General features: G+C 38.7%; 1 protein-coding gene across 1 annotated transcript; it reads right to left on the reverse strand.

The window, feature by feature from the left end:
* Positions 1-72: 72 nt before the first annotated feature.
* GK5 (glycerol kinase 5) lies at positions 73-24,246 on the reverse strand. The gene is made up of 16 exons (XM_021536941.3): positions 24,108-24,246; positions 22,973-23,066; positions 19,926-20,001; positions 19,424-19,517; positions 18,294-18,425; positions 17,201-17,276; positions 16,523-16,584; positions 16,361-16,434; positions 15,978-16,038; positions 14,751-14,877; positions 12,107-12,211; positions 9,682-9,767; positions 8,386-8,489; positions 7,832-7,891; positions 5,506-5,639; positions 73-4,418 (listed from the first exon to the last, which is right to left on the reverse strand). The coding sequence occupies exons 1-16, from the start codon at positions 24,237-24,239 to the stop codon at positions 4,282-4,284; spliced, it is 1,554 nt and encodes a 517-aa protein (XP_021392616.2). The 5' UTR covers positions 24,240-24,246; the 3' UTR covers positions 73-4,281.
* Positions 24,247-24,721: the final 475 nt, after the last annotated feature.

Consider the following 24,721-nt stretch of genomic DNA (forward strand, 5'->3'; position numbering starts at 1 on the left):
CACTATTATTAGTTACCACAGCTAAAGAAATACTTGAACCCAGCCTTAATAAAGACACTTTGGCTTCATAGATCTCTTTTTGGTTCGTTGGTTTATTTACTTTTTTTGCAAGAAACACTGATGAGCTGAAGTGAGATACTGGAACTGAGTATCAACATGAAAAATAGCCATTTTAACCCCCAAGGAGAGAGTCTATATACACACATCTAGACATATATGTATACACAAAGACACTATTAAGTTTGAAGGTGGTGAAACAATGACCAACTTGCTTGAGTGTAAGTATGCTACTTATGTAACATTCTAAAACAATACACAGTCCTTCAGAACTTTAACAAATCCCAAATTTTACCCCAGAATGAAGGCTGCACTGAAAAAAGAAAAACCCTTAGAATAGGGTTTTTGAGACATGCTAAGGTGGGTTGAGCAGCTACACCTGCCCTGCAGGAAGCTCTCGTGTGTCCCTCCATCACCCATCGGTGTCCCAGCCTCAGAACACCACCTTGCTCCCCCTGGCCAGTCAGATCAAGTCAGATCCCTCCTAGATGCCACCTCTTTCCCCTTTCATAATACATCACTTCTCAGTATCTGCTAGTTTTACTGCTTTCCTGCCAGTCCACAGCCCTTGCTGTGATAACCTGCATGAACATTAACCCAAAACAGCTTCCCCCTCACCACCACCCCTTTTCTCCTCCTCAACCTGCCCTGACTCCCCATAAAGCCTTAAACTAACACACTCCCAACTTCTGGGGCAGAGCACTGCCATATTCCCAACTCACCTGCAGGACTGTCACACCTCTTTGTTTCCAGAGGGGCTCACTTCTTTGCACTCTTTAGCTCAGAAAATAACACAATCCCATTGACTAGCAGGAAAGGGTTCTTCCCTCTTTCTCTTCAACTGGTGAGCCTTTTGTGCTGTGCCCTGATCCTGGAAATAGTGGGACTAGTTGAAGGACCTTGCTACAGAGATTATGCCAGTAGAAGGTAGCAAGCTTTCAGCAACTCGGTATTTTGCTTTTTTTACTTTCTCCTGACAGGAAAGCAAGTCTAAACACTCTTGTTAAAAACAAATGAGAGCAACTAAATTAATTTTACATAAAATTAGCTGTTAGAGTAGAGCAGAAAATACTGCTTAAAAGAAGACTACTCAAAACTTGGTTATTACAGTAAGTTTTTTAACACATCTGACTTGATCTTTTTTTTAGCTATGTAACCAAATTAATACAGCTGCTCAATATTTTCAACTATCTGAAGACTTTCATCTGCCCTTTCTCTTGATATACAACAATAGTAGCAAGATTCCTCCAACAATAGAGGGATTATTATGAGGCATCATTTTTCATGCCATAGTCCCCACATATTTACTAGGACTATATGTTATGAATTGTACAACTGCCAAACTGATATGACATTATCTACTATCAGCACGGTGGGATCTGTGAAGGCAGAATGCCCAGAGATCATTAACACATCTCAACTGTATTGCCAATCTTCACATGCCAATGAGCTGCACTGCTGTCCAATCCCAAGTACAACATTAAATTTCAACTGAGTATCTTAAAATTACAGAACTGCAACCTAGTTAATATCTGTAATTTTGTATTGTTACCTTTACTATCAAACTCAGTTGATAAAAAATGTAAAATTGCATATACTTTCCAAGAGAAAAAGACAAAAAAGAGACAAAAAAATTAAATACAAGCAAAAAGCAGCAAAAGCTGTCATATTTTAAATAAAAGTTAGTATGAGTGAGGTTCCAAAATGGTTTTAATGCCCTTCTGTGCAGCAAAAATTGAGATGCACAGCACCTGTAAAAATGTATCTAAAGCTAATTTCAAATCAATTATCAGGTACCACTTTCAGATAACATCACATTAAGGATTTCCTGGGAAGATAAAATCAAATTTTCTTGTAAAACATAAGCAAAAGAGGTGTTGATCAGTAATCAAATTTCTTCAAAATGTCAGTTTGTCTGCTCAGTCTTTGGGCAACTTCATGTCACAAGCTGTGGCACATGCTCTGATCTCCAAAGGTTGGTCCATCCTGGGAGATTTTCAGGCACCCTTCTGTTTCAGAGCCTTATTCCCTACTTTGAACCTCTCCACAAGAGAACTCGCAACTCTGCAGGCCATTTGAAAGGTTCCGCTGGTAAATACACTAAGGCCTTTTCTCATCCTTACTTGTAGTGAAGTTTCTCTGCCATAGATTTGAGGCTAGTGAAAGGAAATCAGCTAAAATTCCAGCTTCAAATAAACAGTGACAATGGTAAAATGGTTATCCAGAGTGTGTCCTCTAGGATACCACTTGGGGCAAGAGGACTATATAATGTCTTGGCTATCTTTTCTGTCTCTAGCTGTACCATTGCTAGGGTGAAAACTACCACCACTACAGGTGGAGTATCAGGCAGATGGTGCAGAGTTGCAGAGTGATTTGAACAGAATCAGGTTCAACTCCTGTTAGAGCTCTGGGAGCACTGCAACACTGCCTGCTCAGCCCAGCAAAACCTCCAGGCTATCAAGAGAACCTAAGTTAAGGAGCCTTCAACAAAAGGGCAATAGGGGGACATTATACCCAGGCAGATGTTGATGGAACTAAACCCCCTCAGTGAGAACAAAATGCAGAATAACAGTGACTGAGGCACAAACTTCTGCCCAGAATACCAGAGTTAAAGTCCTTCCGCTTGGCCTTGGAGAAAGAACCTTCTTGCTAATGAGCATTTTCTTTAGCAGTGACTTTGTGATGACAGAAGAAAATCCCAAGCTGAATACAGGTGTTAAAGCAAAGTAGTTGTTTCACATATCCTGTAACTGCAGAATCTTACCTTACAGCAGAAGGAGGAATGGAGGGAATCTTTTTGAAGGACTTACTATTATTGGAGTCTTGGCACTACAGCCTGGCATATTACTAGAAATCAGCAGACACACTTCCTTCTGTGCTTCATTTAAGGACTCACATTAAAGAAGGTTAAGGAGAATTGGAAAGATACCCGGAGAAAAGAAAATTGCCAAGATGTAGCAAAGGTTGAAGGGCAGAATATAACAGAAGAACAAGGAAAATGGCAGGTTAAGCTAAGGCTGACAAGTAAATGAGATGGAGGCTGAACACAGCTAGAGGAGATGCTCCAACTCAGGGTACATGATTGAAGGAAATCAAGGAAATGGTGTATGATTTGACCTTCTGTGTATCAGCACAAGAAAAATGAATTATAGTTCTTCAGTTCTCTTTCAATGATCTTAAATCTATAAAAAGTTTTTCCTCCAGTATCTATGGAATATAAATCACCCACAGCTTGAACTTTGTATTATTCTGAAATTAAAATGTTTAATCATTTTACATTTTGGAAGCTGATTTACACATAATCCTGAGAAAATTACAATAATTTAACATTAGAAATAAGCAATTATATAAGAATAATTAACTACACATTTAATTATATTTTATTTGTTTAAAAATACAAAAGTAATTTATAGCTTCAAAAATAAACTTTTTACTCCCTTTTAGCTAATAATAATAGGATTTTAAAATGGCCTTGAAGATACTAACAGTACAGATATTTACAAGTTAGACAGCATACCGGAATTAGTTGTAATGTATCTGTGCTGGCCACTCCAGATAAGATTGCTTTTAGTCTTTATAAATTTTTTTTAAAATTGAGCTACAAGCTAGCTACAAAGTATCAGCTACAAAAAAATCCTGTTTTTTTTTTAATGGAGTGCTGAAAGCCTATTTGCTTTTGTATTTCATCTTGATCTAGTGCACAAGTAATGTGATCACAGTGCCTAGTGTCAACTAAAAGGTGGTAACAGGCTACTACCAAAACAATGTCTTTGTAAGCAATTGAATTCATCATAACCCAGCCCCAACAATCATTTTGTTTTGTAGCAATGCCTAGGGGAGTAAATGTTCTTTTACCCTTCCTTGATGGTGAACATACGCAAGATTTTAAAGATCCAGAGGGAGGCTAGTTGCTCAGTGAAAAACCCATCACAGTTAAAACAGCCATGGGCAGTACATGGTAGGATTTGAGCAGCTGGGCCACCCAAAGGAGGTCACTGAAGGGACACAAATGCTGCAGCTGGACCACAGCTGCCACAGGGATGATGGGAAGGTTCATTACACTATGGTAAGTAATCCAGCAGCAGGGGGGGAACTGAAATACCACACAACTTATAATACACCATCACAAATTCCAGTTATGGCTTTTTACTGCCCTGTTAATGCCAATACATTATAAAATATTAATTAAACCGTCTTAATTCTTCTAAAATTAAACACAAATTTCTACCAGTGTGGTGAGTGTTTCATTGCTTGCAGCCATGCATCCATAGCAGGTCTGTATTCCTCTGAATCCTTTTGGGGCTCAAACACTGCTTCTATTCGCCTTAGCTTCTTGAGTTGTTTTTTGTCTGTCCAAAATCCTATAAACAGAAAATTCATTTTCCAGCCCAACTACGTTATTTTTGAGTTGTTTTATTCTATTTCCAAGAGATCCAAAGCAGAAACACATAAGAAATAATGACAGCTTTTCTTTTTACTCTACCATCAACTTTTTCAGAGGGAAGCATATTTTTAATATTGTGAAAATCCTTTCCAATAGGATCCACTTGTTTGGAATCCTGACAACAGCGCATCTGCTTAACTGGGACGGTTTCCAAGGAACAGCTCTGGTACACTGAAGTTCCCTTAGGTTTCAAACAAAATGCTTTTGGTTGCAGGTCTTTCTCAACAAAGAAGGGCCACAGAAACCAAGACTTAGCTGCTTTCCTACTGTCTTAAAAATTGTATCAATAGCAAGAAACAGCTGGTGTTACAGATTCCTATCAATTTATGTTATTAAATCCTTCTTGTCTGTCAAGGGCTGGCACTTTTAATTGCTAAATAAGTCTTACCCAAGCATATAATTTTTGCCTTCATTTGTGTTATTTACATATCAAAACACTTCAACAAAAACATGTTTTGTAGGTGCACATTAAACAAAACCATCAACCATTTATAGCTTTCAGTCTTGTTAACAATATGAAACAATTCTGTATGACTAGAGCTGGTTTTCCTGTTAATAATTAATTTGTACTTCCATTTCTGTGAAAGCCTCAAAGGATAAAGGCTGTGTTCACAGAGCACAGGACCCAGCCTCAGTGGGAGTGACAGAGCTGCAGGTAAGCACGGTGGCTCCCTGGCCACATGGTCCATCCCCAGCCAGCAGCACTAAGGCAGCACCAGTATGGGAATGGACATGGAATGTCTGACTCAAGGAAGGGGAGGCAGCAAAGACAGGGCTCACCTTTCTTCTCTACTAATAAATCCTTCTAATGGTACTGTACAGAGAAACATAAACACTATTTATCTATTTATCTTAGATTCCCACAAAAATGGCTACAGTAATCCTTTAGAGGGAAGGGTCACAATTACTTGAAGTTATGCCTTCTTTTTGTCTGATCTCTTTTCTACTGTATTTACAATATGCATTACAAAGGGGAAAATAAAGCCTTTTTAATGTCTACGTACCTGAAGCAAGGCCTGCTAGAAAAGCTGCACCAAGACTAGACATTTCCGCATTTGCAGGTTTTTCTATTTTCTTATTAATTAAATCTGATGTCATCTGCATGACAAAACTATTATTACTGACACCTCCATCAGCTCTATGGGGAGAAGGAAAGAAGTAGTTAAAAAAATGTGTTAAGTGCTTATTGCCAGCATTTCAGAAAACAACGTTTGGTATTTCACACTTATGCATAAATCTTCCTGTCACTCATGCACAAATGCATTTCCACTTTATGGGTAAATTTAGAGGACAGAACAAGGTGCCAAAAAAACAAAAAAAGAAGAAAAAAATAGTTTAGAAAAACTTGGAGAGGAATGGTAGGCAGACAGGGACACAGGACACTATCAAAAGCTCTGAAAGTTCTGTCTTTTAAAACTATACATCCTCTTGGCTGAAATATTAGGTTTTATAACAGAACCTTTACAAATTTATCAGCACAATATGACAACAGTCAAAACCATTACACCAAACAAACCCCTTTCACATGTTCTCAGACCTGAGGAAGTACCGTTTTCCTTAATACCAAATCTTTGTATTAGTTAGCTAGAATGCCTTCAGAGTTGCCTCTTTTTAACAGGAAGTTCAGAATGAGGCTTCCATCTGTCTATTTTCCTAATTTGAGAAAACTTTAATGGAGAAAATGAGAACTTATCAGTGCTGATCTTAAATCATCTGCAAACATCTTGCAAACAAAAACTAACAAAAGGCAACCATTGAAATGTCCTAGAAGGTTCATTATGCCCTTGTACCCTAATACCAGTCGTGTATGGAGCTGCTGTTCTATCAAATGTGGTGCAGAGAAGACCTCTAGTGTTTATTGCTATAGAAAGCCTTAGGTAATAAAACTCACTAGATGTAGGATGTGGGCTAAAGCTTAGGGCTCTTGCTCTGTGCTTTCCTTGATGGTGTTGAGACAAGCAAAGAGAAATAATAAGAACCCATTGAGGACTAATGAAAACAATGCCCAGAGACCAGGAAGGAACAAGGAATACAGGAAAGCAGCTTAAAAAGGAATGAATAAATTTATAGGATAAAAACAACAACAAAAAAAACAACGGTAACTGACAGATGCAAAAGATGTGCAGATGTAAAGATGGTAGAGCAGTTTGCAACCCTACTGAGTGTGTCTCATTATGTTTTAATATTTAATCCACAAGCTGAATTGCTACTGATTTTAGTTAAGTAATACAGACACTGTATAAAACTATAATTTTATATCCATGAATAAAAAAATAACATGAGCATACAATAAAAGGTTTATATTGCAATGTAAATGGAATCAGTATTCTAATGCTCCCTAGGCTGTATTTCTATACTTTCCGTTTTTTAAGAGTTTGCACTTTTAATGTGACTTTTCACATTTCCTATGTTAAAAAGCTTCCTAAGTAATCAAAGTTCTGGTACTTTACATCTTTTATTAAACCCCTACCCCTGGCTGTTTCTTCCCCTTTGCCTACTCTCTCCCAGTATGTGACGGAAAGCAGAAACTTTTACCTCCTCCCACTTCTGTATTCTCACTATTTTCCCCCACTGATAGTCTGATTCTGACATGCCTGCCAGTCTGTTCTTCCTTTGCAGAGGCACAGGAGGGATGGGAATGCTCACCTCTGCTCCTGACAGCAGTGCCATGCTGACCCCTGGCTGTCCGAGGGAGGAATTTTGTTGCAGAACTTTCTGAGCCTCAGAGGGCTGGAGCTTCTGACAACTGGTGTACTCAGAGAAAGTCCCTATCAAAATGTGAAATGTGCTCTTCCAGCATTGTTTGATTCAGCTAAATGTTGTGCAAGCATATTCTAGGGATTACAGTTACCTCACTAAATTCCATATGGCTCTTCAAAGACTAAAGCAAAACAGATGTCTTAACAATTGAATTCTAAAACTAATCTCCCTCTTTCTCTCCTAAATAGAACCAGTTTTAACCAATGTCTTCAAACAATTGTCTGTGAAAGACCCAACACAGAAAATGTCAGTATGAAAGAATGACAAAGGGTAGAATGACCTTTGTGCATTGCTATATGCACTCTAGTGCTACCTGAAAACATGGATATGCCTTCTTTTTAAATTGTGTTCCAATAATTAGAGTAGTTCATTACTTCCACACTAACAATCACCAATGCCAATAACTGTAGGTAGACTATACTGCTGCTTCAGTTACATTAACATTTGACTTGGAAATCATCTACTTCTAAACAGCAGAATTTTTACAGTAAAAGAAAATGCATAATAAAGCTCAAACCTGTTTAAAATCAAACTCTCATATATCTAATTTAAGAGTTACAGGGAACTTACCGAATAGTTCGAAGAGGAATGTGCACCTTCTTCACAATAATATCATAAAGCAGTTTGTTTCTTTAAAAAAATATTGAGCTGAATTAATCATTACATATTCCATAAAGTATTTTCAGTATCTACATAGTCAGAAAATAAATCGAAGGCAAGAAAGACCTCGGTTCTGTTAGAATGGCTGCAATAGCTGTAAAGTTTCTAGAATGGGTAAATGAAAAACCCAAACCCAGTGAAACTGATGTTTGGTCTTTGTCACTGTTACAAAGGCAAAGTGTGGCTAAATCATGACCCACTCTACAGCAAGTACTGTAGAAGGTTCATTTTTCCCACTGAAAGTTACTGATAGGTTTCTAGAGATGCAATCATTGACGTAACAAGTGGCTTAGAGTGAGGAAAGTAGGCCAACAGTGCTAACTGGAGTTTATCCAGCTATTCTGTAAGGGGAATATCTGAAGCCTTAAAGTTTTGACTTTTTCCTGAAACCATTTCATTTAATGGGAGAAGGCTTCAGATCTCTACATAAGAAAATGCAAGCCAGATAATTTAGCATGCAGTACCTGAAAGCTACAGATTCCAATATAGCTCGAACAAGATGGTTTCTGTTAGTGGAAGGTTTCAGCCCCATGAAAGAGGCACATAAATATGGGTCATCCCCAGAAACCTGCAGAAAAGATGTCACCATTAGTTCAGGGAACAGTATTTGTAGGCTTTTGTAAAAGAAGTTAAAGAGTAAGAAAAAAATAACTTACGACAATTACAGGCAGCATAAGTGAAAGAAGAAAATTGAGAACAATATGTAAGAGGTATATAGTGTTATTTTAGCTTATTCAGCAAACAGTTTAAATTGCTTCTTTCAACAGCAAAACGTTTAAGTGACTTTCTCCAAATCAGACAAACTAAAAAAGACTAATCCATACAATTTCCCTTTAAAATACATTTAAAATGTACACCAATTGTCTAGGACAGAGCACACTCATATTGCTGATATTGCTGTTCTCTAACAAGATTTCACACACCCCCCTCCTGAACTCCTGAAAAAAAATGAATTGACCCTCAAAAGTAATATGAAAAGAACAATAATACTTTATATGGATGTATGCTACAGCCTGTTATCAGTGACACTGAAGGAAACTGGGCTATCTGGAGAAGAAATTAAATTCTTCTTTGCTTTGTTCCATTAGCATACAGAATTTGGACAAAGGTAAGGGTAAGATGTCAAGCTTCTTCATAAAAAACCACTAGTCCTGGGAATGATCAGACTGAGTATGGTTAACTCAGACTTTTAGCAACACATCGAGAGATGAGCTCATATCACTGAAGCCAAACAATTACTAAGACTTCTGAGAGAGAAGTCTATTATACTGAGTTTGAGCATTCCCAGGAGTAGTGGGCAAGTATTACCTTTGCTTTTCATAATGCCAGGACTTGCAATCTTGCTAATATTTAGATACTTCTAAATATTCTGATGAGTTACAACCTACACCTTGAAAAAAGGCAGAATAAAATAAATTATTTTAGGACAGTGATTAGATTGTCTCAATGAAAGCTCTGCCCATCGTAGCAAAGAAGCTGTGACATTGGTTTGTGTCTCTGCAGGCACTGCCTGTGCTACCAGAGGAAAATAATTTAGTCTACCTGCCCATCACTGATTTTCTCAAGGGGAGGAATGGCATTTAATTACTCTGATATGACAATGGCCTTCATGTATTGCCATGAGCAACAGACAATAACCACCTCAACAGTACATAATAAATACTGCGATCAGATGTAAATTATTACCTTTAAAAATGTAAAGCCTAATTTTTAATGGGGTTAATAAAATATAATCTTGATTTTATTAATAATATTTTTACCTGAAAACCTGGAATGAAACAAACACCTTGAGAATCAGCAGTACTCTGTGCCATTTTTGCAGTTTCATCTACATTGGTGAAAAGTTCTGTAAAGATACACAGGTTGTAGGAAGTCATTATTTCCTTCAATTTCTTCATTTTGTCTCACTAAGAGAAAAACATCTAGAGTCACACTACTCCTTTTTTAGTATTTTCAAACTGCATGTTCTAAGGGAGACAATCTCTTCTCTATTTCATGTCCATCGGTCACATCAATAATCCCAAACTATTCAGATGAAGGCTAAACTTGAAAGGATCCTGTCCTATTTACTGTGCTGCAGCCTTTTAATCTTCAAGACATAAATGGGAATTAAAAATGATAGTGGCACCTAAGAGTGATAAAACCTTAGAATCATAGAACATATTTTTTCTCCCCATGTTGTTACTGTCAGTCCAACCACATAACTACAGAGAATATCCTTAATACCCACATTTTATCAGCACTCTTACTATCTTTACAAGTGACACAAAAGGTAATACAGCAGCTCTCATCACAATAATGCCTCTTGGATAGACACTGCTTTTATTCTCTGTCCAGTCAGATGACTCCTTTCATAACTTTACAGAAACTGCTTTTTAGCTTGTTCTCAACCCACATGCACTTCTTGTACTAACATCCCTCTTCCACAGTTCTAACTAATGATGTCCTTATGTGGCCACAAAACATGATTTTACAGAAGACTAGAAGTCTTCTGTACATGATACTGCTTTTTCTTGTCTAAAAAGGTGAATTTTCCTATTAAAGGTAAACTAGTTTAATCTAGCTCAACTTACCTTTGAAAAGTCCACTGTGGTAAATGTATCAGGAGTTTCAATTTACCTTTGTAACCTTTATGAATTTGTGGGAAAATGATGGATTCTACTGTGTTCAGACTAACAAACCTAAACCACAATTTTTTTCCTTCTTGTTGTCTTTGCTACTACTGAATTAAACATGTAGTACCTCTATGCCAGGACAGATCAAAAATTAAATAAGACTGACTTCATGATGAAATTCCACATACTACTACTTCTTAAAAATTCTTACAAGTTATAGGATTCCACTAAAAGAAGTCCACTAAACTAAGTTTGCCTTGCTGCAAAAATTACTATTTCCAAACCTTCCACACTGTGTCTCATCTTCATCCATACTGAGCCTCACCACCCTTACTGAGGCCATTAGCTTACCTTGTGTTTTGGCCCAGTTCTTTCTGTAGAGCTAAAGTTTTTCTGTTCTCTAAAGCTGATAAAAGTTTCTCAATTCTACTCCTTTGCAACAATACTTTCAGAAATAAAGGCCTTACTAGTTACAGAGTTTAAAGCAGCTTGCCTTTTATTTATCCCATCTCTAAAACTTCCCCCCTTTTTTTTCCTATGGTAGCAACAGTAGGTCATGATCATTTCACTACTGACTACCTAAAAATCTTTTATATTTCTGCATATACCAATGATACCTATTTTAAGTATAGATAAGTTCCATATGGATAATTACCCATTTTAATTTTGGAATCTGAAGTAGCAAGCTTACATATGTAGCACTGACACTTGAGACTGCAGCACTGAGCTGTGTACTGAACTGAGTAATTTCCTCCAAAGCCTAGTAGCTGTTACTCTCTAGGCTTAGTCATATGCTGGATGAAGATGTGAGGACCAATCTGGGTCATACTTAACCCTTAGGGATCCATACCAGGCATATAGATGTACACATGCACCTAAAACTGACAGCTTCAAGAAATGTGGAATTTTGTGGTGAGTTACACTTGAGGAAAATCCTCCCCAGACAGTCCAAAGTTTTGAGATATTAATCACTTTTTTCTCATCCTAGTAAAGAATGTACTCAATTTCTAAGTAAGCCAAGTAAATTTTCAAGTTCTAATTAGAATACTGAGAACAGTTGTCCTATGAACAATCAGTAGGTTTGAACATCAGCTACGACAGAGGTAGTATTTCTTTAGTCTGTCATTAAACTGGAATGCAAAACCTTTTATTACAAAACAATAACAACAGCCAAAAGGTACATTACTTCCATGTGAAGCAACAGTTACTTGCAAAATTCTTCATGTTATCTTCATATAAATCAAACCTGTTATTAGTTATGAGATGTACAGCTCAAGACCTCTCAAAAGCAAGTGAGGAGTAAAATGTTTCATGAAAATAAAAGTTAGTTAGACAGGATGGCCTGAAGCAGAGACTGAAGAGAAGATGATTGTGCAAACTAAACTCCCTGCAGCAAGCACCCTCAGCAGAGTGCCTACTTAAAGGACTGTGCATTTCTGCTGTCCAAAGCATGAAGATTACCTTCCTTCAGTTATGAATAATAAAATCAGACCTAGTGACACACCTATGAACCCACAAAACAGCTTCTTAAAGTTACATAATTCACTCTCTATAAAATGAAAGAAGTTACCTATATCCAGAGCCCATTTTATGGCAGTGCCGACGTCCGATATAGAGCCTTCAGTTAAATAAACAACTTCTTCCCCAATCTTCCATCCAATCAGTGGATAAAGACCTTAATTATTTTCCATGAAACAAAACATTCAGTTAAAATAACTGTTTCCAGAAAAACATATACAAACATTTCTCACAATAAACCCACCTAAAAAATATCAATTCCTTTGTAGAATTCCAACTAAAGTCCTCACTGGTAGAGGTTAAATGTGCTGTTTAAAACTTTAGTGATGGGATAGCAAGAGAACTGAGCAACAGGTTGTTAGACCAAAGTTAACCTAAAAAAATTGCTATCAAATTACCAAAAAACACCTTTAAACTGAAGATCCATCTGTGCCTACTTTTGTTTTTTACATAAAAGATTGTGCATACCTAAAGGGTTTCTAAAAGTCAGAGTGCTTTTCCTCAAAACATAAAGCATGAATGGGAAATATAAAACTGAAACAGACATATACACACAAAAAAAGTAACACAAACTTAGAGCACAGATCTTATTCACAGAAGAGGATGAAAGTGATGTACTTTTTAATTCCCTGTTTAATATGCAATGCTTCCTCACACAGAAAGCTAAAAAGAAAACAACTTTTACCTGCACTTCAGCTAGAGAAATGGCTTTTCAGGTCACTAGATAAGAACCCAAGTAGACAGTAGTCACTGTAACAACCCCACCCAATCCAGCACAGTAACTGTTGGAGTGAACAAAGTGCCTGTACTTTCTGGAGCCCAGCTGAGGATTCAGAGATCATGGGTAATGCAACAAAGGTAAACAAGTCCCAGTGTACCTTTACAAGGACCAGAAACGCATCAGAAGGATCTAGGGGCTCTCTCTGCTTTCTCAAAGTGACTTTGCTGATATATGTGTTCCTCATAGAATCATCTCCAGTTTGTTTGCCTGTGTGCAAATCAGTTGCATGGGAGTACCAGTGCAATAGCAGAAACTTGTGTTAGTACTAGGAGCACTCTGGTGCTTACAATGTAAGCCAGCACTGATTAATATCTGTATTTGTCTCTTGAAAGGGGAATGTTAACATATATAACTCCAAATCTTCCATGCAGGTGTCCCTTGAAATCTTTATTTTTTACCAAAGGTAGATTCACAAAGAAAATAAGCCCAAAAAATTAATCAAGACAAAGATCCTTAAAAAGAACAGCTAATTAGGGACAGAGACATCCATCTATCACGTGGCTTCCCTAAAGATGCTTACACCAGAGATTCTAGCAGTGTAACATAATCCTACCTCTAGGGAAGGGATCCCCATGACACTTGGCATGACCAGAGATATTAAGAAGCTTCAGACTACCAGAGGTAGCTTTAAACCTATACAACATGATTCCATCAATGAATTGTGAGATGGGCTGCTCTTGAAGGAACTACTTTCGTTTTCCTTTTTTTTTTTTAACTGTTATATGTAGGAGCTAAAAGTAGAGCAGAAACTAGAACAGCAGCTAATGAACAGCTTGCACAAAGATGCTGCAGGGATTCATCTTGCAGTCTTAAATACATATGTCAGCTTTAAAGATTGAACACACTACATTTCATGCCCAGGGCACTAAGAAAGCCAGGCACCTAACTTGTCCCACTAACCATACCCCATGACAGCTAAAGAACATAGGGAAAATAATTTTAACAAAAGTAACAGCCTAAAGCAGTAAAAGTTTCACAGCACTGCCTTAGAAGATTTTAACTCCTATCAGACTACAATACCTAAATTGAAAAACTTTACAGTGTGTTTTTTGCTATTACATTTTAACTAACTACATATACAGTATTTCCTAAATGAAAATATCATAATAACGACATAATTAATTAGCGTAAAAAGCATTTGCATTCATAGGGAATTCAATGTCTATGCCATTCAGTTCTGACACATCTCAAGTATTTGCCAAGGTCCTTCAAGACTTGAGCTGGTAAAATTCTCTTTATCACACTGCTGTCCTCCTTCCCAGCCCCGCTCCATTTTAAGCAGTAGACATCCTGAAATTAGTAACTCTTTAAAAATATCAGACAGAGCGAGACTGTGTCATCTTCAGTGTTTGCTCTCTTGACAAATAGCTATCTCTGACAAATTACTTGACAGACCACAGATGTTCAGAATGACAAAGTTTTAAACACTAGAAACACACAGGAGAGCCCATTTTACAAGACAATTTACAACTTCTAACCCTGCATTATTGCAGGTGCTTCAATGCATAAGGGCTCAAGGGGAGCAGCTTGCAGTGATTCACTGCAATATTTTGACATGAGAAGCCAGAGGACCAATCCCTTTTTTCTCCTATCCTGTGTAACACTGCTATGAAGAACAGGTGAAGGAAAAAAAAAAACAAAACAGGAGGGGTGCTGGTAGCAGATATAACTACTAATGATGCTAATTAAATTCTCTTCCTGAGAAGTTTACTTTAGCATAACCAAAATTTACATTGCTAATTAAAATTTTCCACAGTCTTTTCCTCTGAAAGAACTACCAAGTTGTTTTTCTACACTAACAGACAGAAGGAAAAGCACAGCCCTGTTCTATTCTTTTGTGTACCCTCAGCATAACAGCTATCAAGGAACAGCTGAAAGAATAAAATCCCCTAAAACCAAAATTTCACTGTCTTACTTCCCCGTGATGCAAAGAGATGCTCTCCAGTATTCACATTCCAAAAGCCACCTGTTCCCATTGTCAGTTTAACATCTCCTGGGTGAAAGCAGCATTCTCCAAACATAGCTGACTGCTGATCAGCTACCTGTCAATCCAACAAAAATAATGGGACAAGTCAGCTACTGACTACCAACCTGCCACGCTGGGTTTGAAAATATCTCTGTAAACACTCTGGATTTCTGAACACAAGTAACCATTCAGGAACTGAGCATTCTGAGAGGATTCATTTACAATTTCTTAAGCATTTGCAGGCCATTATAACAGTCAGACTGATCACTGGCATCAAATTACACCAGGCTTCACAATGTGAAGTGTCTGTAGTACTCCTTGCAACAGTGAAAAAGATTATGGAAACAAAATAAGTATTTTGTGGTTAATATTTAACAAGGATAAGGGAGGCATTTACAATCTCAGGGAGCAGAACAGAATAGCTTGGCCTGAATTCATTTCTCTCCACGTCGAAAGTTGAAGCTTTGAGGTCTTGTCTTCCTTTTTCCTTGATACTCCTCCTGTACCAAATTACTCCATGCTCTATTTTTCAACCATGATTATGGTTATTATATTATGGTTATTATTTACTTACATTTTTGCATTGGTGAAATAGTAAATTTACATCTAGATTTAGTCCACAGTACTTTAAATCAAGACAAATTCAGGTTAGCTAGGAGACAGTTTTTTCATTTAGCTCAATTCAAGCAGATTTTGCTCCAAATCATCACTTTATCCAAATTCTAACTCCTGAGGAAAGCACATGTTATTTGACACTTATTTTTAGTGAAAAATAAATAAGGCATAAAAGGTACCACAAGTGGATCTATTATCAAATACTCTTACAGTTGTTTGGTGTTACTGAAGTCAAGCCAGAATGGACTCTTGCATAACTTTATACAGAACAACTGATTTTAAGCCAAACACACGTTACCAGAGCTTAGAGTCCTACATTAAGTACTTAATAATTTGGTCACACAACCTTAGTGGACCTCAACATCTAGAAATCCCTTCTTGTTCCTTTCTCCTCCTTCTGCTTAAGGTTGTAGACTGGGATTTTGGAGAAAAATTCAACAATCAATTCTATTGTAGTTAAGTCACATAGAATAAATAGAGAATACTAATGAAAGAAGCAAGTACTAAATCAAAACCAAATAGAGTATAAACACAAAGATTTAAGAACGTATTTTCACTTACCATTGCCATTATTGGAATAGGTACCCCAAATATTTCAGAGTCAGTTGATCCAAAGTTGAAGCTTAAAACGAATCACATGAAAATGACCTTTTTGTTAAAATGAAATCTAGGTACATACAGCCTGGGTCTGGATCACACATAAGAGGTAATGCTACTGACTTATTTTAAAGAAAACATTATAACTATCACTTTAAGAAATACAGTAAAAAAGTTTTGCATTTTTTATACTTTTAATATAAGGTAAACTGCATATAAAATTATTTTTGTGCTCGTGTGTATTATTTGGCCTGTGCAGAATATTTAGTATTTCTTAATTAATCATAATTAATTTAGCAATTAATTTAATAGTTATAATATTCTTTTAATTATACCTTCCTAGTTACCTTGTGTCTCTCACTGATGGGTAAATAGACACTGGAATAGAAAGTAGATTACACAAAGTGGGATTCCAGCATTTCTGAAATGAAATGGAAAAAGTAAAAACATTAGTATCTGTCTGAGAAGCACAATAAGTAGCAACAACATTCTTTGGGAGCAGGACATACCGTAAAGGGTTCAAAAATGCCTGTAGAACTGGCATTTGAGTAATCTGTAGCATACACAGAACCTAGCATGAAAAGAAAGAACAAAGATTTTTAGACACTCAAATATTTTAAGAGTTTTCTTTAAGCATCTCACTGACTCCCATGAAATATAAATCAAGTGTGTATGAGCAAAATCACAATGATAAAATCAGCACAGAGATTTTACCTGCTGCTCACTATGCTGTGCACAGATTAATTACTCTATTTCCTCTTATGAACCTGTCTAGAACAGACAACAGCATCACAACAACTGCATCACAAGCATAATCTGACCCCTCAGGCATTAGTCCTCAGGACTGAAACTTGTAATTCTTCCACATTTGTAACAATTCTTTGTTCTTTTGCTTTCACAGGTACTTTTCTTCAATCAACACCAATTAACTCTGTTAGTCCTCTTTAAATCTTATACATTTAGATTACACTGAATAAATATATCCCTTCCAGGCAGGCCCAAAGAATAATTTATTCAGAAGTTCTTTTTGTAACAGTAAATACATTACCATTTTTTATCAAATATACAAAATCACAAATTGCAAAAAAAGTATCTGAATTCTAGGATAGATAAATGACAAGTAATGAACATAATTTCTTAGATTCCAGTGTGTTTTACTGATATTTAAGAGGAACTGTAATGTTCACCTTTAGTCAATCTATACAATAACCATGTGTCAACTGTTCCAAAGCAGCAGTTGTTTTTTTTGGCAGCTTCTTCAGCCTGGGAAAAAATACATGAAAAAAAAAAGTATTTACAACTGGGTACAATAAGAGAAGCGTATTTATTGATTTGTTACTGTCTTAATGATTAATCATAATGTTCTCAGATAATAAGTTCCTTATTGTAAATTTTTCTTCAAAAAAACTAAGTTTGCTATTTAACTAATATTATCCTTCAACTTCATGCTCCTAGAAGAAAATAAGAACACTGTCTTACAGCTGTTGCTAAGGAAAGGGAAAGAAAAGCAAGTAATCCTCTACTGTAAGGGCATCATAGCCTTATGAAAAGAAATTTACAGTCACAGTTATAGCAGTGGTGAAAGAGTGGTAGATAAAGAAAACAAAGTCCTGCATGGTGAGTATTAGAGCAATGAATATAACAATACATAGCTCAGGGCTCATTAGTCCACTAGATTAATCCAGCACAACTTATTCTACATGCATTTTCCAATTCAGAAAAATGCAAAATGAATTGTGCACCATGGTAGTATTTGTGAAACTGCAAAACACTGGCATAATGCAGTATGGAAAGGTAAGAGGTCCCATTGGAAATAAATAAAATCATCATGCAAAACCAGAGGGCAAACAGCTTTAAAACAAAGTACAATCACTAACTGTATAAATGTATCAAATGAAATAAGATGATTATGTTGCTTATGTATGAAGAAAGCTTTTAATTATGACACATTTCCTGAATGAGAGGAAAACTTTGTACAAATATAAGTTACTGTTTAGGTAGACAGGCTTTGAACATTAACACAGAAAAAAATCCTTTCTGGTTCTTCTGAGAAGAATGAGCAAAACAAAACTGAAGCAATTACTGCCAATAGTCACAGAATCACGGAATGGCCTGGAATCAAAGGAACCTTAAAGGGTTCCAGCTCCACAGTCATGAGCAGGGACACCTTCCACTACACCAGGTCACTCAAAGCCCCATCCAGCCTGGCCCCGAACACCTCCAAGTCACAAGCCATCATTATGACTTAAGAAACCTATTGCTTTTCCCTCTCCAGCTTACCTCATGTATGTTTTTAAAAACCCATGACAATTTCATAGAAGCTTGATGAGTTGAAAAAGTAAGAAAACTGGGTGCCAAATATCGATCACTCCCAGTCAAGAAATGAAGCACTGTAAAAATAACATGGATTACCTGTTTCAAAAGAAAACAGTTACTTAATTTTTAATCTTGCCCTTTAAAGGTTACTGATCAAATACCTTTAAAGGATGACAACACAGATGAAAGCTGCTGACATGAGATCAAATTCAGAAAGCTAAAACTCCTTTAGAGGATCCTTGAGCAGGATTATGTAAGGATCTTCATATCAACAGACAGCTTTCCTGCAACACACACCACAGGAAAGAGCAGCTGCACTAAGCAAAGCTGCTTTAGCACCTTCTGCTGGACCATTGACAGCTACTGCTCTGTATCGCCAGCACTGGTCACCTCCGTGAGTACAATGCATGATGTGGCTGACAGCATTACACGCTGTTATTCCAATGGAAGTTCTCTTACAGTTGGCAGGCTCATTATGACTTACTAGATTTACCAAAATTTAATCACTAATCAAGTTTTCACAAAAGAAGTAACTGGTAAACCAAATAATTTAATTTCTTATTGTGACTGTGATGGTTAGTTTTCACTTAGAGGAAAAGTAACTTCTGTTTTTGCACTTAGAGCAAATCTTTCTCTTCTAAAGGTATGAAGCACAAGCCACAAACAGCATAAAATGTACCTCTTATAGATAATATAAGCAAAGGGTACATGAAAAAAAACAAACCAAGAAACCAAAAGCCCAAACTACTTCCAACCCAGACCTACCTACATCCACAATCTACGCTGTAGTGGAGTCAACATGCAACGTTTTAAGGTAATAGATTAAAAAGTAACAAAATGAGCCTTAGACCTATAGGTATCTTCTCCTGTAATAATTACTTCAGGCTACCAGTACTGAACCTTTTTTCTTGAAACTATCTTCCATGCTAATATTACTCCCTTAAATGTTTATTGCTCAGTTAAATGATGGCCTCAGCACATCACATCACCATGTGAACAGGACACTTGCAGTATTCTGTATATTGCCCTCACTTGTTATAAAAGTTAAACAGGTCTAATATATCCAAGCATTATCCAGACTAGCACAGTTTTACCTTCAGCAGAAGGGAGTTATTCCAGGAATTCACAAGTTCAGCACTTCTTAAGTCTTGCCAACTTATGAAATTATGAAAGGGTTTCCCTGTCCTCCTGAAAAACAGTATTTCAACAATTAAAACTAGAGAACACAAATTGCCCAAAACATTCAACATTATTCACCATTTCCAATCAGGACAATAAACACTAGGTTAGTCCTATAATAACTGCTTATCCTCCTGGTGGATTTGAGGAGTTACTAAATCAGCACACAGACGTTTGGAGTGTCAGACTTCTCACCAGAACTAAAAAATATATATGTATTCATCTCTTCTAATGTATAAAGAACAAAAAGGCCACACACTCAGGATCTGTTCTGAACTGCAGTAAGGTGTGGCTGTGCAAACACAAAAGAAGATGAGTGACTTGACAATTTTTACTTTTGAGTTCAAAACTTCTACAGCCTTTTTCCATCCAGTCTATGAATACAAATTCATTTTAAAGAACACACAACATACATACTTGTGCCATGTAATGAAAGTTCCTCTTTGGGTGGAAATGCCAAGACCAGCAATTTGCCTCATGTGAAGTCCTGCAGCTAAAAATCAAAAATAAATCACAATCAAAAAACAAGCATTTATTTGGAGAAGCAAACAAAAATATAACTTCCCCAATATAACTATAAAATCTATGGAATACTTAGGAAAATAATAGTTTGTGAGAATATAAATCTCTACAAATTGTTCAACTGAGTGTTAAGAGCAGAGAAACATTAGAGAGCGCTGAGTGAGACAACTGATTCCAAAGCAGATGAACAAACCTATGTATTTTGCAAAAGCAGTTGTGGCACATGGACCCTTTCCACCCTCTGAAAGGCCTGCTGATAATTTATACGAACAATCCCAGAGACAGGCAGACAGATTATGTATGTCCACGTAATCAATTAAAATGTGTATTTCACATGGATAAATGTGAACAAAAGCACTAAGGGAAGTATCTTCACAGACTTAGGGAAAGAATTTCTATAAAGAAACAAAACTATAATGATCCTGCAGGCAGTAAATAGATTAGTATGAATACACCATAACTTTTTGCATCACTTTGATAATGACGTCTCACTTTAAATATTTCTTAAGCAATGTTTCAAAATTCCTAAGAAAGAATTTGCTTAAATCAGGTAGCGCTGAATGCAACAATGTATACTTTAAAGTCAATAGTACAAAAATGTGCATTTGGATATACATCAATTTTGTTGTTAAATCTTACCTTCAAATAACTGTTACAGAACACTTTTTCTAATGTAAGTGTAAATACTTAAATATGTCCATAGCCATTTTCAAAGCAATTCTGGTCAGCTTGCTAATTACCTCCAGACATACTTACAGAAGCAAAATGACATTAAGAAAATACACATAAAAAAATTTCCACTTAAATGACAGATTACCCACCCTGTCCTAAGTACTGTTACTCTGAAGGGCTCTCAATCCAGCTCCTTGAACAAATCACAGGTTAAGTAGGTCTTGCTCATACGTGTTCTCATGTTAATTTGTACATGCAAAGTTGCTCATTTGTGTGAGCATGTTGTGCAGACTCTACACCCAGCACCCTCTCAGTGACAATTACAGAAGGGGTTTCACAGAGAAAGGGCATATCCTGTGTTACCCAACTCTATGTGTGCTTCTGCACCTCCCCTTACACTGGGTCCTTGCATTCCTGCCAGCAGTGCTATCAATTCCTCAATCAGCTGAAAGTTAAACCAGTGCTTTCGAAAGGCAACCTGCTCCACCTGCCTGCACAAGTGCTGCTGGTAGCAGGAGGGTACGGGAGGAGGACCTGGGAGTGGGTGGCCTGGGAACAGCTCTATTTCTTTTTCAGACAAAGCCACAGCTTTCAAGTACTTCCACAGCTCACTAAGGACTACTGACATGCGTTACCCCTTCCCACAATCTGCATGGTCCTGCCACTTTCCCCGTGTCAACTATCGTGCTCTCCAGACACCTATGTAAGTGGAGCTAACTTCCACTACAGACAAAAACAAACCTAAAGATAAACATGGATATTTTTCAGTTACTCTGTCTTTTGGATGGAGGAGCACAGTAAGAGACAGACCGTGCAGCCAGAAGCTTCCACCTTTAGGTAGTACTGAACTACAGCATCTCATCCACACGTGCATGGAATGACGTTTAGCTCCGCAAGCCCAGCAAACCCAAGTGTCACTGTGTCCCTTCTGCTTGCAGACAGTCATTCCTGCCCCTGCTACCACACCCTCTCTTGCGTCAGCATAAACATTGGTGAAGCTCTGCTGGCATAAATAACCGGACAGTGATTTGACTCAGGAAGCTGCACTAGACTAGAAACAACTCTGTAAAAAACGACAGCACTGTGAGCTATGCTTACACACCCACTTAAAAATGACTTGCCAACAATGTGTGCAGCTTGGCCACAAGGAAATCTTCCCTTTTTAAAACTAGCTGAAAAGTCTTGCTTCCTGACTTGTCCCACAGAATGGAAATGAAGGAAGACAGTAAGGTCTTTGGGGGTTTAGGTGGCATTGCTTTTCTCATGACCAAACAGTTGTGGCTGCTGACAAAACAAACCAAGAGCCCAAAATAATCAGCTTCATCTTACACCTGGTGATATTTACTTTCCCTGTTCCTTAGGCAGCCTTCCAAGGGAAGGGACAAGCAGTTTTGCCATGAGCCATGTTTGAAGGCAGAGCAACACTGGAGACCAAGCAAGAAGGGCTGAACATGAGGAACTGAATGAATTGAATGAAAGAGTGCAATGTGCACACACAGGCCAAGGAGGATGGGGCACTGTGGCAGGGCAAGCTGGGGCCCAGCTGACACGTTCACAGAATCAACGTGGCATAGGTGATCCAGGATAGATGGCAGAACACTAGAGGTAGATTAATCTGAAAGCTGTGAGAGTTGTAGAGAGTAAGAGCTAGATTAGAGCAGCATCCAGAAAAGTGGGGGGAAAAAACCCACGAGAGGTTTGTCAGAAAAGGGAGTTGTATGTATTCAGTGTGTGGAGCACTAGGAATTTTTAGGCTAAAGTACAAATAGAAAAGAACATAAATATGGGAATAGGATAGTAAGAGCCACTAAAAGTTTGAATGGGAAAATGAGGAATATCAGGTTGCAATCAAATGAGCCCAGCTCTGCAGCATCCTGCATTCATTCTCACTCACACATACAAAGTGGTGGTAGAACAATGGGGCACTGGAAGGGGAACAAGGCTGCTCTCTGTTCCTGCACAGAGGCATCTGGAGGAACAGACACTGGGGAAGGATGCATATACAAAAAGCTGGAGCAACAAAGTGCTGGTACTGATGCATAAATCAAGTATTCACATTGCTTCTACTTCAATACTAATCTGGCCCCTATTAAAGGAAAAAGGTGATTGAAGAACCTTTATTTACATAATGATTGAATAGGCCTTAAAGCATGTTGTAGTCCTGTGCCCAGTGATGATTTTCAGTACTAGCTAAGAAATGGTTTTATTATCCAAGTAACTAACTTCATTAATTTTTTAAATAAATAATTTCTCAAAATGTAAGCCCTTACCTTGTACAGCCTCTTTTATTACACCAATAAATTGACTCCACAGCACTTCAGGATCTAATTCAACCCATCCAGGACGAGGATAAAGTGATTCTACCTGTTCGGGAAACACAAATAGCTTTATTATGATCCCTAGAAATCAGTAAATATATTTGAATTTGGGTTGTTTTGTTTTGTTCTTAATTTAGTGAATCTTCTGTAAAAGTAGAAACAACAGTGCGACTTTTAAAACATTGCTCAACATGGGTGTGTGACCTGTAGAAGAACTCCTTTGTTCCAGGGGAATAAAGAAGCTCACACCCCTTGAAATAAGGAAGTCCAAACCTCTTGGAATAAAGGAACCTGTAAAACCTCTTTGAGGAAGGAAGCAGGTGTCTCAGAAAGTCGTTTCTGCTGCATTGCTTAATTCAGACGTCGATGCCTCTGAGCTTCTCAGTGGCAGCACAGTAGGGCAGGGATCACCTGCCAGATGAGCTTTCAGTGTCGGGGAGAGTCAGCTCTATCCAGAGCAGCCCCTTCCATCTCCAAAACCCATCAGATTTCTTATACTTTTCCTTACTGCAAGGGTTTCATTGCAATAGGTAACAGTAAAAACAGTTAATTCTGGAGATTGCCTTAATCTTAAAATCACAAGCTGTACAAACCAAAAGCAGCCTGAAATTCATGTTCTAAAGCTGACACTTTTTCACAGAGTGCTGTTAGATGACGGGACGCGAGTAACCGTAAGTCCTAAGTAAATCTCCGCTATGCCCTGCTAACAAAAGTGGTTTTGTTCAGACAGAGATTAGTCGATAGGTGACCGAAGGTAAGATTACCGGGAAAGGTGGGAGGGGGTGAGCGCTCCGGTGGTCCCGGCGGGGAGCGGGCCTGTGGGTTTCCTTTCACCCCCCGGGAGCCGGAGCCGCTCCTGTCCGCCCTGGCTCGGGGGATGCCGCGCACTGGGACCAGCCGAGCTGGCCGAGAGCCGGCGAGCGCCGGCCCCGCCGAGCCCCGACGGGCAACCCCGCAGCCTCTGGGGGCCCGCTGGGGCAGGGAGAGCACGCTCGGCCCCGCCCGGCTCCCCAGGCAGGTGCTGCCCCCGGCTGCTCTCGCCGCTCGGCCCGGCCCGGCCCGCGCTCCGCAACCCGCCCGCACTCACCTTCCTGGAGCTGGAGCCCCTGACAGCGGCCGCCCGGTCGTAGACGTGGCACTTCACCACCGTGCTGCCCACGTCCACCCCCAGCACGTAGCGCGCCGGGGCGGCCCCGCTGTCGGGCTGGCCGCACGGCATGGCCCGCGCGGCCCGGCGCGGAGCGCGCACTGAGCGCGGCCGAGCCCGCCGGGGGCGGCGCTGCCGGGCCGATGGGCGCGGGCCGCGAGCGGCCGGCCCGGCAGCGCCGCCCGCCCGCCGCGCCCTCACCGCCACCGGGGCCGGCCCCTCGGCCCCGGGGTCCCGCGGACGCGGCAGGAACACGAAAGCAACGCGCCGCGTTTCGTCTGTGCCATCTTTACATCAATCCACCACATGCACTTAAAAAAAAGGCTTTTAGTTAAGCACCAAATGTTACGGGCTTTTCTAAAAGGCTGAATTCAGCGAGCGCCGCTGGGACAGATGCCCACGGTGCGGTGCTGACCGCCGTGATCAGTGTCTGATCCCAAGTTCTCCTTACACTAAAAGAGGTATGTTTTCTCCTGGGATTTGTCACTGAAGGCACTGAGTATCAATGAACAAATCACACATAGTTACACAAAGTCATGGGCTGCGGCAATTCA

This window comes from Lonchura striata, chromosome 10 (genome assembly GCF_046129695.1).
Source record: "Lonchura striata isolate bLonStr1 chromosome 10, bLonStr1.mat, whole genome shotgun sequence".
In the NCBI taxonomy this organism is placed as follows: domain Eukaryota; kingdom Metazoa; phylum Chordata; class Aves; order Passeriformes; family Estrildidae; genus Lonchura; species Lonchura striata.

Excerpts from the sequence above, each read along its gene's own strand:
- GK5 (XM_021536941.3), bottom strand. The coding sequence starts at position 24,239 with ATGCCGTGCGGCCAGCCCGACAGCGGGGCCGCCCCGGCGCGCTACGTG. Across the intron at positions 20,002-22,972 it reads AATAAAAGAGGCTGTACAAG|CTGCAGGACTTCACATGAGG; the intron begins GTAAGGGCTTAC and ends TTTGATTTTTAG. Across the intron at positions 8,490-9,681 it reads GTTTCATTCCAGGTTTTCAG|GTTTCTGGGGATGACCCATA; the intron begins GTAAAAATATTA and ends TCTTTTCTGCAG.